Source organism: Antedon bifida, chromosome 5 (genome assembly GCF_963402885.1).
Source record: "Antedon bifida chromosome 5, ecAntBifi1.1, whole genome shotgun sequence".
Lineage (NCBI taxonomy): Eukaryota > Metazoa > Echinodermata > Crinoidea > Comatulida > Antedonidae > Antedon > Antedon bifida.
Genome location: NC_136230.1, coordinates 29,021,722 through 29,034,265, shown reverse-complemented (window position 1 = coordinate 29,034,265; position 12,544 = coordinate 29,021,722). Strand labels below are relative to the sequence as shown.

General features: G+C 34.2%; 1 protein-coding gene across 1 annotated transcript in view; it reads right to left on the bottom strand.

The window, feature by feature from the left end:
• Nucleotides 1-7,839: 7,839 nt before the first annotated feature.
• LOC144843085 (polyprenol dehydrogenase-like) overlaps nucleotides 7,840-12,544 on the bottom strand; it is a 47,422-nt gene continuing 42,717 nt past the window's right edge. The window contains exon 6 of the mRNA XM_078699774.1: nucleotides 7,840-10,125. Within this exon, the coding sequence (XP_078555900.1) occupies nucleotides 9,934-10,125 (192 nt within the window). The 3' untranslated portion in view covers nucleotides 7,840-9,933. The remainder of the gene's footprint in view (nucleotides 10,126-12,544) is intronic.

Genomic DNA, 12,544 nt, shown 5'->3' with positions numbered 1-12,544 from the left:
TTACTATTGTTTAAAATACCAATTAAATTGAATGTGGAAAACGTATAGTGTTATTATGGGATGTTGGGATTCTCGTTTGACGTCAGCTTACATTGTAAGTTTGGTTTGTGGGTCTTCAACTTGCGTGATAAGGTTGATGATGTAATTGTGCAATAATATTCTGTGAAGCTGGGTTCTCACTAGGACGCAACACAAGGACGTAAACGCAACGTAAGTAAATTGACCAATCACAAGCAATGAATTATTCGAACTGTCGCTTGTCATTGGTAAAAACGCTTGCATTGCGTTTACGTCCTTGCGTTGCGTCCTAGTGGGAACCAAGCTTATAGGACGTAACGCGAGGACGTAAGCCGCAAAACAAGCGAATTGACAAATCACAAGTGACAGTTCGAATAATCAATCGCTTTTTATTGGTCAACTTGTATTCAAAGTCGGTTTTTTTTATAAACTTAATTGTTCATGTTTTTGTTGAATATAATATAGGTGAGAGCTTCAGGGCCTTTAATTGGAATTGAATAACAGTTTCAGGTCTTTAAATGGGGTGAACTAATAGTTTCAGGGGTCTTTAATTGGAGTGAACTAATAGTTTCAGGGGTCTTTAAATGGAGTGAACTAATAGTTTCAGGGGTCTTTAATTGGAGTGAACTAATAGTTTCAGGTCTTTAATTGGAGTGAACTAATAGTTTCAGGTCTTTAATTGGAGTGAACTAATAGTTTCAGGTCTTTAATTGGAGTGAACTAATAGTTTCAGGTCTTTAATTGGAGTGAACTAATAGTTTCAGGTCTTTAATTGGAGTGAACTAATAGTTTCAGGGGTCTTTAATTGGAGTGAACTAATAGTTTCAGGGGTCTTTAATTGGAGTGAACTAATAGTTTCAGGGGTCTTTAAATGGAGTGAACTAATAGTTTCAGGTCTTTAATTGGAGTGAACTAATAGTTTAAAGGGTCTTTAATTGGAGTGAACTAATAGTTTCAGGTCTTTAATTGGAGTGAACTAATAGTTTCAGGTCTTTAATTGGAGTGAACTAATAGTTTCAGGTCTTTAATTGGAGTGAACTAATAGTTTCAGGTCTTTAATTGGAGTGAACTAATAGTTTCAGGTCTTTAATTGGAGTGAACTAATAGTTTCAGGGGTCTTTAATTGGAGTGAACTAATAGTTTCAGGTCTTTAATTGGAGTGAACTAATAGTTTCAGGTCTTTAATTGGAGTGAACTAATAGTTTCAGGGGTCTTTAATTGGAGTGAACTAATAGTTTCAGGTCTTTAATTGGAGTGAACTAATAGTTTCAGGGGTCTTTAATTGGAGTGAACTAATAGTTTCAGGTCTTTAATTGGAGTGAACTAATAGTTTCAGGTCTTTAATTGGAGTGAACTAATAGTTTCAGGGGTCTTTAATTGGAGTGAACTAATAGTTTCAGGTCTTTAATTGGAGTGAACTAATAGTTTCAGGGGTCTTTAAATGGAGTGAACTAATAGTTTCAGGTCTTTAATTGGAGTGAACTAATAGTTTCAGGTCTTTAATTGGAGTGAACTAATAGTTTCAGGTCTTTAATTGGAGTGAACTAATAGTTTCAGGGGTCTTTAAATGGAGTGAACTAATAGTTTCAGGTCTTTAATTGGAGTGAACTAATAGTTTCAGGGGTCTTTAATTGGAGTGAACTAATAGTTTAAAGGGTCTTTAAATGGAGTGAACTAATAGTTTCAGAGGTCTTTAATTGGAGTGAACTAATAGTTTAAAGGGTCTTTAATTGGAGTGAACTAATAGTTTCAGGTCTTTAATTGGAGTGAACTAATAGTTTAAAGGGTCTTTAATTGGAGTGCATTCTATCATTTGAATTGTCTTTTTAATCGGAAGCAGACAGCATAAATGCATTTATGATGGAGCGACGGTCGATTGTACTAGTTTTAAGATAATTTGACGGCACTAAAGTAATATCAATTTAGAGAAATAGAGTATATGAATTTCAATTCAATATAGATATGAATTCTCATAAAAACATATTATTTTGTTTGCAAATTGATCGACAGACCGCGTTATACGTGCCATGTGCGTCATATAGTTGATAGAAACCGGGTCAACATTAAATGCTCAGAAATGTATCAATATTGTAGAAATTGGATATCTACGATCCGTTACGAAGCTATGGCGTCAGTGTGACGAGTAAGTAAAGATCCCCTCATCACAATGAAGCCTTTAATTAGCTGTTGCCGCCTCATTAATCATTAATTAATTTGTATTACCAACAACATATGAAGTATGAGTATTGTAAGTTCAAGGTCAAACAGAAAACATTACTGTGCTTCAAGTTCAAATACGGGAATTACTGAGGAAAACGTATATTAAAGGTGACATATAAACTTTATTCTAATAGAAACACTTTATACAGCTCTGTCTACACTATCAAACTTTGTGTGACAAAAAAGTGTGATGTGCCCAAATGTGGTAGTAATATGACATCATCATGTCCATGGGCACATCACATAAAGTTTGATAGTGTAGACAGAGCCTAACACAATTCCAAGTCTGAGATAAATACATTTAAAGATACATTTTTTTATTTCAAAAAGAAAAGAAAAACAAATAAATAAATTGGCATGACCACAAATTGAACAACAAAATTCAAACAAAAGTAACCGTATGAGACTGAAAAAACAACAAAAACATTCGAGCATTTACAAACATGTAAATCTTGGTCCCTAATTAGAATCAATCGTAACTTTCAAATTCCAACAGGCTTGAAACGAAAACAAACCTAACCAGACCTATGCGGGGTAAAGACAAAAATAATGACATTTATATTGAACTGTCAATTGGGAATTAAGTTATACCCAGATACTTCCCTATAGAAATTAAAACCCAAAAGCTGTCGATCACAAATCGCAGATTATTTTCTAAATTAACCTAGTTCTAGATATAGGATCAAATTACTGTATTAACTTAACCTAATTAATACATACGGTAAACATTCGAAAATCGAAAATACACCGTAATGATTCTATGTGTAATTATCCTGATGAAGTTTGTGTTTATCTTTCTTTTACATTTGATATTCTTTCCATACAGACAGATGGATAACTCCAGTATTATTTACTTTAATTTACGTCTCAATGACGCGCACGCATGCGCATATTAAAATGGAAGCTTGCTTGGTTCCATAGATATATAAAGGCCAACTCAGACATCATCGTATAACGACGAGGCCCTACGAAACGTCTTTACTCGTCGGTGCTGTCTGAGTTGAATCCCGACGAGACGAGTCGTCTTGAGATAGCGTCGTAGATTTTAGGTCGTCGCGAGACGACTCGTCGGGCCTCGTCGTACGACGCTGTCTAAGTTGGTCTTAAGAAAGCCGGCTTATATCATCTCTAAGCTTGGTTGCCACTTGGATGCGCGCAACGCAACGACGTACGCACAACCTAAGTAATTTAACCAACCTCAAGCGATGATTATCTGAACTGTCGCTTGTCATTCGCCAACTTTCGTTGCGCTTACGTCGCGCTTACGTCCTTCTGTTGTGTTTCTAGTGGGAACAAGACTTTAGGATGACGAAAACGATTTTATAATTCAAACGATACTTGAAAACGCTAACATATGAATTGGATTATTAATGTCGGGTAGAGTAATGTTAATTACATGTCGATTTATGATGCCAACTGTACGCAATCGGCATACACAATTATCGGTACATACATTATATTTGATTCAACTGCTGTAAGTTCATTAAAACTATTCATGATGCGACATTAAGTAAACTAAAACCGTTAAAAATCTAAATCCAAGCATTATTCATTCAGCGTGTTCTGGTGACGGCTCTGGGGTCATTTTGACCGAATATTAGAGTTCATCTTGGAAGTAAAACACCATTTAGAAAACATGCGCGTTTACAAGCTCAAGTATTATACGTATGAAACGCCATATGTGCCATAATATTTATCTTTTTACTAATATTAAGTCAAAACTCCGTCTGCAACCTAGAATAGTAGGCCTAATACACGTGTAGTTACAAACGCACACTTACTGATACTAGCCTACACTGTACTGTATCTTCAATCTAGGCCTACTGCACCAACGAATAGATTGTTATCCCATAATCTACCGGTATTTATTTCGAGTGTATGATTCCCAGATTTGAATAAACTATTGAGCCTAGCTTTGTGGTGGTAATAATGTGACGTATTATATTAGATTCAAATAATTCTAATGAGAAATGATATTACAGGTGATAAAGAGGTGTAAATAAATATAAGTAAAGAAATATAAAAAATAATATTGTTTACAATACAAAAAAAAATGAATCGATATACGAAGATAATTTTTTTGAAATGCTATAGCTCAATGCTATAAATTATCATTATTTTATGTCAACACGCATTATATAAAGCCGTTATTTAAATTGCAAATAATGACAAATCAGGGATTTAATTGACAGTCTTGCTTGACAGGTACTTCACGATTGATGTCATCTTACTTGTGATCTGTCATTAATCTCAGTATTTTTATCGTTTTCCAACCGTAATACCTTTTAAATAATTAGCTAGCTTCTTCTTTCTTCCATTTTACGAAGGATTGGATGAGGCGAAATACACGGTCTGTTGCCTATCTTCTCATCGCTCTTAAACAGCAACTCTTTGACACAAATACGTAAATCTTCTTCCATTTTAGCACTAAACCTTGGTTCTCACTATAACGCAACGCAACCTACGCAACGTAAGAAAATGCCCTTCCAATAATTGTGTGTGTCTCCCCCCCCCCCCCACCCACGTGAAATCAAACGATGTTTGCATGCAGCACTGTTGCCTCGTCGGTTCCCACTTGTGATTTGACGCAAAGTGCTGTATTGAGTAAATTACTCTTAACATCAGGATTGTACGTGTGAGATATACTAAAGCTCTATCTACACTATCAAACTTTATGTCACAAAAAAATGTGATGTGCCCATATATGGACATGAAGATGTCATATCACTACCATATTTGGGCACATCACACTTATTTGTCACATAAAGTTTGATAGTGTAGACAGAGCTTTAAATTGGTTACCACTAAGACGCAAACGCAACGTGCCGCAAGAACGTAACCTTGCGTGTCAGAAGTGTGAACACAGTGTCTTGCGCACGTTGCAAAAGTGATGATTCAAAGTTTTTCTACTGGGAGCCAACAAGGGCGCACACAAGGGATGTACGCAACACAATGTCGTACACGCGCAAAAGAAATTTGACCAGTCATGATATCACGTTGTTCCTTTAGGTCATCGAAATTCGAAATTTCCTTATTCTTCGCGACGAAGAACGAAATAAGGACATATCGGGTTATTTTGAAAGGTACTAGCTGTATTTCACATGGCAAAATGAAATCTATAAATTGCCAATACATTCGCGTAATGTGAAACATACTTTAATAATGTAATGTGTTGTCACAAATGATAATTGGTTTGAAAGCGAGAAAGTACAATTTGCTATTAATAAACGAACGCTACATATTAACCATTACATACCATTACAAACTAATTTCTATAGATACAAATTGCCTGATACACATACGAATGCTCTACTCCACAAAGCCATATAATTCAAATGGCAGAACGTCATCCTATAAATACTAGAGCGACAACACATTTAATGGCTGTCGTGTCGGCAAAGAACAAAGAATTCGATATGAAATATAATTTCAATTTTTCGCATTCCGCTCTAAACCTACACGGTAGCAACACAGGATGGTCTTAATGCTATGCAGCCACAAACACAGTTGGCATCGTGTAAATGGGCTGTTATTAACATTAAGTACGCACACACGGCTATCTGCATGTCAATGTGTGTGGACATGAATATAATAATAATCTACCAATATTCAGACACAATGTACTTGACTGTACTAAACGTTTAACAAGCCTCGAGAAAGGCGGTTATAGGCCTATTAATATTTATATTATTTTGAGGAAACGACACGCAGTGTATTGGATACAAGGAAGTTTAGTAGGAATATTGGGGGTGCTTGGTTTAAAGGGTCGCGCATTCGAGGAGATCGGTACAGCATAACCGATATATTAAGCCTTAAGTCTACACTATCAAACTTTATGTGACACAAAAATGTGATGTGCCCATATATGGACATGATGTCATATCACTACCATATTTGGGCATACCACTACCATATTTGGGCACATTCTCATAGTGTAGACAGAGCTTTACACATACAATACGCGAAGTATAGTTCAATTCCGTTCCAATTCAAACTTGAGGATTATTATTTTTTTATTTTTCCAGAAATCAAATTAATATGCATCAATATTGAACAAAGCTTATAGAAAAAAATAATACGATACACTGAGAATAGTTACTATGGTAACGCATTTTATGTAAATTAATCGAATTAACGGTTTAATGCACTATATTGAAGATGTAGAAAAAACGCACTATAATTATGATCTTACTCCATGATATGATTGAAAAGAATTGAAAGGGAAATTCCCAAAGAGTATAGGATAGTCTCAAATACTTCCTAAAGCTATACTATTTTTTTAAATGTGATGTGCCCAAATATGGTAATGATATGACATCATCATGTCCATGGGCACGTCACATTTGTTGTCACATAAAGTTTGATAGTGTAGACAGAGCTTTAGTTTAATTAAATTAAATTAAATTATATCACGAAATGGTAACATAGGCCTACACTACTGCTATGTAGAAACTTACAGACCTTCGAAATAATTCTATAATCCCAGCCTTTCTTAAAGATGTATTGTCCCCCAAAAACATGAAAAATGAAAATTAATTAAATCAGACTTTCAATATATTGTTTTGTAGTTTTAATAAAGTTAATCACTTTCAATAAAAAAAAAACGAAAAAAAATAATGTTTTCACTTATAAAATGACAAAATAAATGGTTAAATTCAACCAAAAATCCATTGGCTGGCAGCCAATTTGACCATTTTTTGCTTTAAATCACATTTTTTTCAGGTAAATACATTTTTTTTCGATCCAATTTTTGGTCAAAGTGGATAACTATTGCATTACATTAATCTGGAATATTAAAAAAAAAAATATTTTTTTCAGGGGGACAATACATCTTTAAAGTAAAGCCTGCAAACTGTCTTGCAAACAAATAACTTGGTCGACGAAATTTTAATGTTCTTTCTAACACAGAAAGCATAAGCCTTTTAATGCCCATTTACACTTGGACGATAACGATCGACGATAAATAGATAAATATGTATTTTTCTTACATAAAACAAGAGAAATTAGAAAAGTTTTCATTCTAGAACTATAGGATAACCACTTGACGGAAATAACATTTTCACACGTCTGATCAAATGACGTCATGATTAGTAAGAGTAATATCGTGACGATACAACGATCTACAGTATATAGATCATGACGTCATCATTTAATTGGATTTTTTGAAATATTATTTTTATCAAAAACACCATAAATGATTATTCTATAGTTCTCGTATGAAAACTTTTCTAATTTCTGAAACTGACAGAAAAGTTGTTTGCACAAATGTTATTAACATATTACACTGAAGTTAGGTCTGGATTTATTGTTTTCGAGCGGACATTAAGCCGGTGGTTGAAAATTTATGTTCCCATATCCTGTTTGCTAATCTGCAGTTTGCATGTTCAGAATCATACAAACACATTAACGAAAAGGCATATGTGTGTTAATGCTATACGTTTGTATGTTGGGAATTCCGCAGTGTAAAGGCCAATTTACACAGACGAGCGGTAACGGTAATAAAAATATAGAATCTATGTTATTCTTTATGACCATTTACACACAACGCGGAGCGGACTGGCGGTTTCCGCTCAGGAACGATACAGATTCTACGTGGGACAAGCTACGCGGTTTTCCGCTTACCGTTACCGCTTGTCTGAAATTGGCCTATTGCCTAAGTTGGTTTGCCAATTATAGCTTTTAGTGGATAGATCAAAACTTTCACGGGAAATAATTAAAGTCTACATGGGCTATAGCATTTGCTGTTTTTAAACTCTATTCTTTCCATATTCAATTCGTTTCCGTGTAGGGCAGCATGTTTAAAGGCTAATTTACACAGACGGTAAAGGTGTTACAAAATATAGAATCTGTTATTCCTTATGACCATTTACACAACGCGGAGTGGACGGACGGTTTCCGCTCAGGATAGATACAGATTCTACGTGGGACAAGCTACGCGGTTTTCCGCTTGCCGTTACCGCTCGTATGTGTAAATTGGCCTTAAGGTTGCAATCTTCGATTTCATTCTCACTACCCAAAAAATATCCTAGTACAGGAGTAGGGCTTTACGATTTAACATTCGCAGTAACTAATGCACTGTATCATTATAACATATGTAATTTATTTTTTTTTTGTCTTGTGTGGGTTCGTCCCACTTTTATTATCATACTCTATTATAAATATTATATTTTTTAAACATATTTTTTCCTCTCGTTTATATCTTACAATGTTAAAAGTAATTGTAATAAAAACATTGCATTCATTATTTTACATTTAAAAAAAGTAATTTAAATATATAAAATAATTAACAAAATGCCTAATAAAAGACGATAAAAATTGATTAAAAACGTACTTTTGACAGTTGTAATTATTCTATAAAGCTCGTGTTCGTGTTCGTGTTCGATGTGTAATTTATTATAGATTTTGATACTGTGTAATATATATTTATATTTCTTATTATCTTGTGTATGTACAGTTGATAAGGCCAACAGAGGGGATAATACTGTTTTAATGATTGAATAAAGCTACCAAGGATTTAAAAAAAAAAATTGTGCTAAAATTGTCACTAAGCCTTTAAAGTATATATAAATATATTTATTTTCTACATCTCCATCATTTGACATTAGTTTTGAAACATTTTTTTGTAAAAAATTATGGTCCAATAGGCCTATACTGTAGCATAAAACATTGCAAAATCTGGTACACACCGATTTGTTTGTTATTCAAACTTTTTTTCTTTCTCAGCTTTATTGACATTTTACGCAGTTGACATCAACTACGGAACTTAAGTATCTCCGTGCTTCAACGTAAATGAGTTCTGAAGGAGCATTTCCCACCATGAATTAATTGAAATTCTTTGAAAGCTATTAACGCATCATTAAACATTATATTAGCGAGCAGCTCATGGAGCGAGGTGTATCTGATTTGATTAATGCCGTAAGTGCTAACTACTGTTATTACGGCACGCGCAGTAATAACAACACAACTTTATTTTAATATCAGAATTACCATTCTATAAATGGTCAAAGGTTATTAGTTAAAGTATGCTGGTGACAATTAGTAGTGTTGGTGACAATTAGTGGTGCTGGTGACAATTTGTGGTGCTGGTGACAATATTCGGCCTAGTATTGGTGACAATTATTAGGCCTAGTACTGGTGACAATTATTAGGCCTATTACTGGTGACAATTTTTATCCCTATTACTGGTGACAGTTATTAGGTCTGGTACTGGTGACAATTATTAGACCTACAGTAGTACTGGTGACAATGGTTTATGGTTAAATAATGGTAGTGATGGTTGGTGGTGATGCTGATCAAATAGGTGATGAATGTCTGGTGAAGAGGTGATGGATGTCTGATAAGATGTAACTGGAAATTACTGACCATTAAGAGATGAGCCAGTAGCTGATTTATGCAATGAGTTTGTAGCTCTTTGATCCAAGGAAATATGCATTATCATCTCTGAAGATGCTAATCCTCCAAACCTCTTTTATGACATGTGGCTGGATGTCAATTCAGAAACAAACTAACTGGAATTGGACCTCTCTGTTCTCTCTTTTCTGGTTCAACAAGACAGTCTCATTTTGAAGAAACTTTCTGAGATTGGAGTTCCTAATCATTAAATGTGTTCCTTTTCAGTAACTGATGCCAATTCTATACTACGGTCCAAAAGCTCATTTTAAAGAAACTTGCTGAGACTGGAGGTCCTATAAATCATTAAAAATATTCCTTTTCAGTAACTGATGCAAGTTCCATACTACGATCCCAAAGCTCACTTTGAAGATATTTATGATATGTTCTGGAACTGGACTTTTCTGCTGCACAATTGGCAAAATATAAACCTCCTTTTCCCTCTAGTTCCGTTGACAGAGCTACGTAGACTGATGTCTCACTTCCTTCTTCTGGTGTCTATTAAGAAAGAAAAGATATCATAATGATAATTTGAAGTTGGCACTGTTACTTTCAAAATAGCTGCCCCGTGGAAGAAGTTAATTTCTAAAACTTTTATTTCTGGTAACTTTAGAAGTTACTGTATTAGCAACATTTGACAAGCACTTTCTTAATTACAATGAAATCTTATGAATATGCATTTATGTAGTGGAGTTTGGTGGTTAACATGCCTACCAATACCAAAGTCCAGGCTTCAATCCTGCCTTAGTGTCAGGGTTCAATCCTGACTTAGTGTCAGGGTTCAATTCTGACTTAGTGTCAGGGTTCAATCCTGACCTAGTGTCACTGTCAGGGTTGTAAACACACAATTCCACTCTCTATAGCCTCAAATGAGCCTTTGTTTATAAGCACAATAAGTTGCTCTCTGTTGGCAGCGTATGAAAAAACATTATTTTATCTTTTATTTGAAATCATACATGATGTTATGAACAGGTTATATTCTAACAAGCAAGTCTTTGAAAACACCATAAATGAAAGAGAAGACTGCAATCAAAAGAAATCAAGAATTTTTGATATCACAAAAAGAGACATGCTTCATATCAAATGTCATATATAATTAATTGGAAGAGTAGTCTTCTGGAAGCCTGAAGGCAATTGCAATCTGAAGGCATTCATCTGATGTCCAATGCCTAAATTAAAACTGAGTAGCAACCATATATACTTCACTATAAAAACATTCTGAACGGTGTACTTTAATTGGCTTAGAAGCACTCAAAGTAATATATCAAATTCTGGGATAATACTGAGGTAATTCAACTTTTAAGATAACCAACATTGTTAAAAGAATTAAGTTAAATACCAAATCATAATGTGGGTTACAAACAACTTAAGCACAAACATCAAAGTTTGAAAATTGGGTTGCAGTTTATATACTTAAGTGCCAGGCTGCACCACACAGTGGTTTCCCTTCAAATTAAAAATATCATTATAGGCAAAAATGGCAAAATCAGCACTGTGGTCATGCTACAAGAGTTGTCAAAACAATATAGATTATCTGTTAAAACTCCTAGAAAGTAGGAAGCCTTTTGCCATTTTCCCCCTTTCCAATTTGAAAACACTTAATGTGAACCAAGGTTGATTACAAGCTCATTTTAATAATAATAATTTTTTATACATTATAAACTAGGTCTATGCACTATGTGAACAAGATGTTTCCTATAACAATTATCTACGACAAGGGCTGGATAGTTAAAAGTGATTTTTCATTAGGGGAACAATTGTAATTAAACATGCTAATCTTACCTTTCTACATTACAAGCAATTACTAATAATTGGCTTAGACTAAACAAATCACAAAGTAATTAAATGTTGCAAACCAATTGAATCTATTTATCTATAAAACATTATTAGAAAGATTAGTCTATTGTAGTTTTTTTAGTCCTCACTAAATGTTTATTCCAAGAAATCAAACAGTTTGGAGTTAATAGTAAAAAATTACTGATTCATTGCACTCATGATTCCACAGTGATTTCTATGGTGATCAGAATATATCACACAATCGACCAATTAAAATTGCAAAATACTACCGGGTATTATATCTATATAATCCTCAACAGTAATTCCACTTGTTTTGAAATTATGCGATAATTAACGGCGATAATTAACAGCAGATTTTGTTCAAATCTAGAATATCTAGGTCAACTTGACAAAAATAAAGTATTGAGAAGCATAAAAAAAAGCTTTAATCTCTTTAATGAAACGACCCCGATTTAGTGCAACATTAGCCACCACGCATCAGCTACAAAAACATTGTGTATTTGTGACGTGATAACAACAACCAGGGATTACTAATGTGCCTCATGCTCGTTAACTATTACAAAGTGCAACGTATAACATACACCGCTATATTTGATTTATTGCAAAGGTACAGAAATGAGCCAGACAAAAGAAGATAAATGACAATTCAACGAACACAATTCAGAGAGAACAATATTGAGAGAGAATAACATTTTTGGAAACAAGTTAGATTTTGTGTAGATTAAGTGTATTTTTGTTAGAGCCTACTGTAAATGTGATGGTATTTTTGTTTTGTTTGGAGAAATACAAAGGATTAACAATAAGACAATCAATTCACAAAAGGCTCTGAAACAGTCTTTTGGCGTGGAGTTTGTCATGAGAAAAAAAAACCCTGACAGGACTTGAACCCAGGACCCTGGGATAGGTAGCCAAGCATATGGACCACCAAGCTACTAGCTAACTATTTTTTTAAAAACATTTTTAAAAAAGTATTTTCCTTAGTTTAAGTGAAATTGCTGAATAGGGCCACTGTTTCACACTGACCAGTGTGCTTTACACTGACAATCGAAGCTGTGGCAAGCGAAAGAGCTCCCTCTGCGAGATATATTGTAACCTTTGGTGATAAACAAGTATTACACCA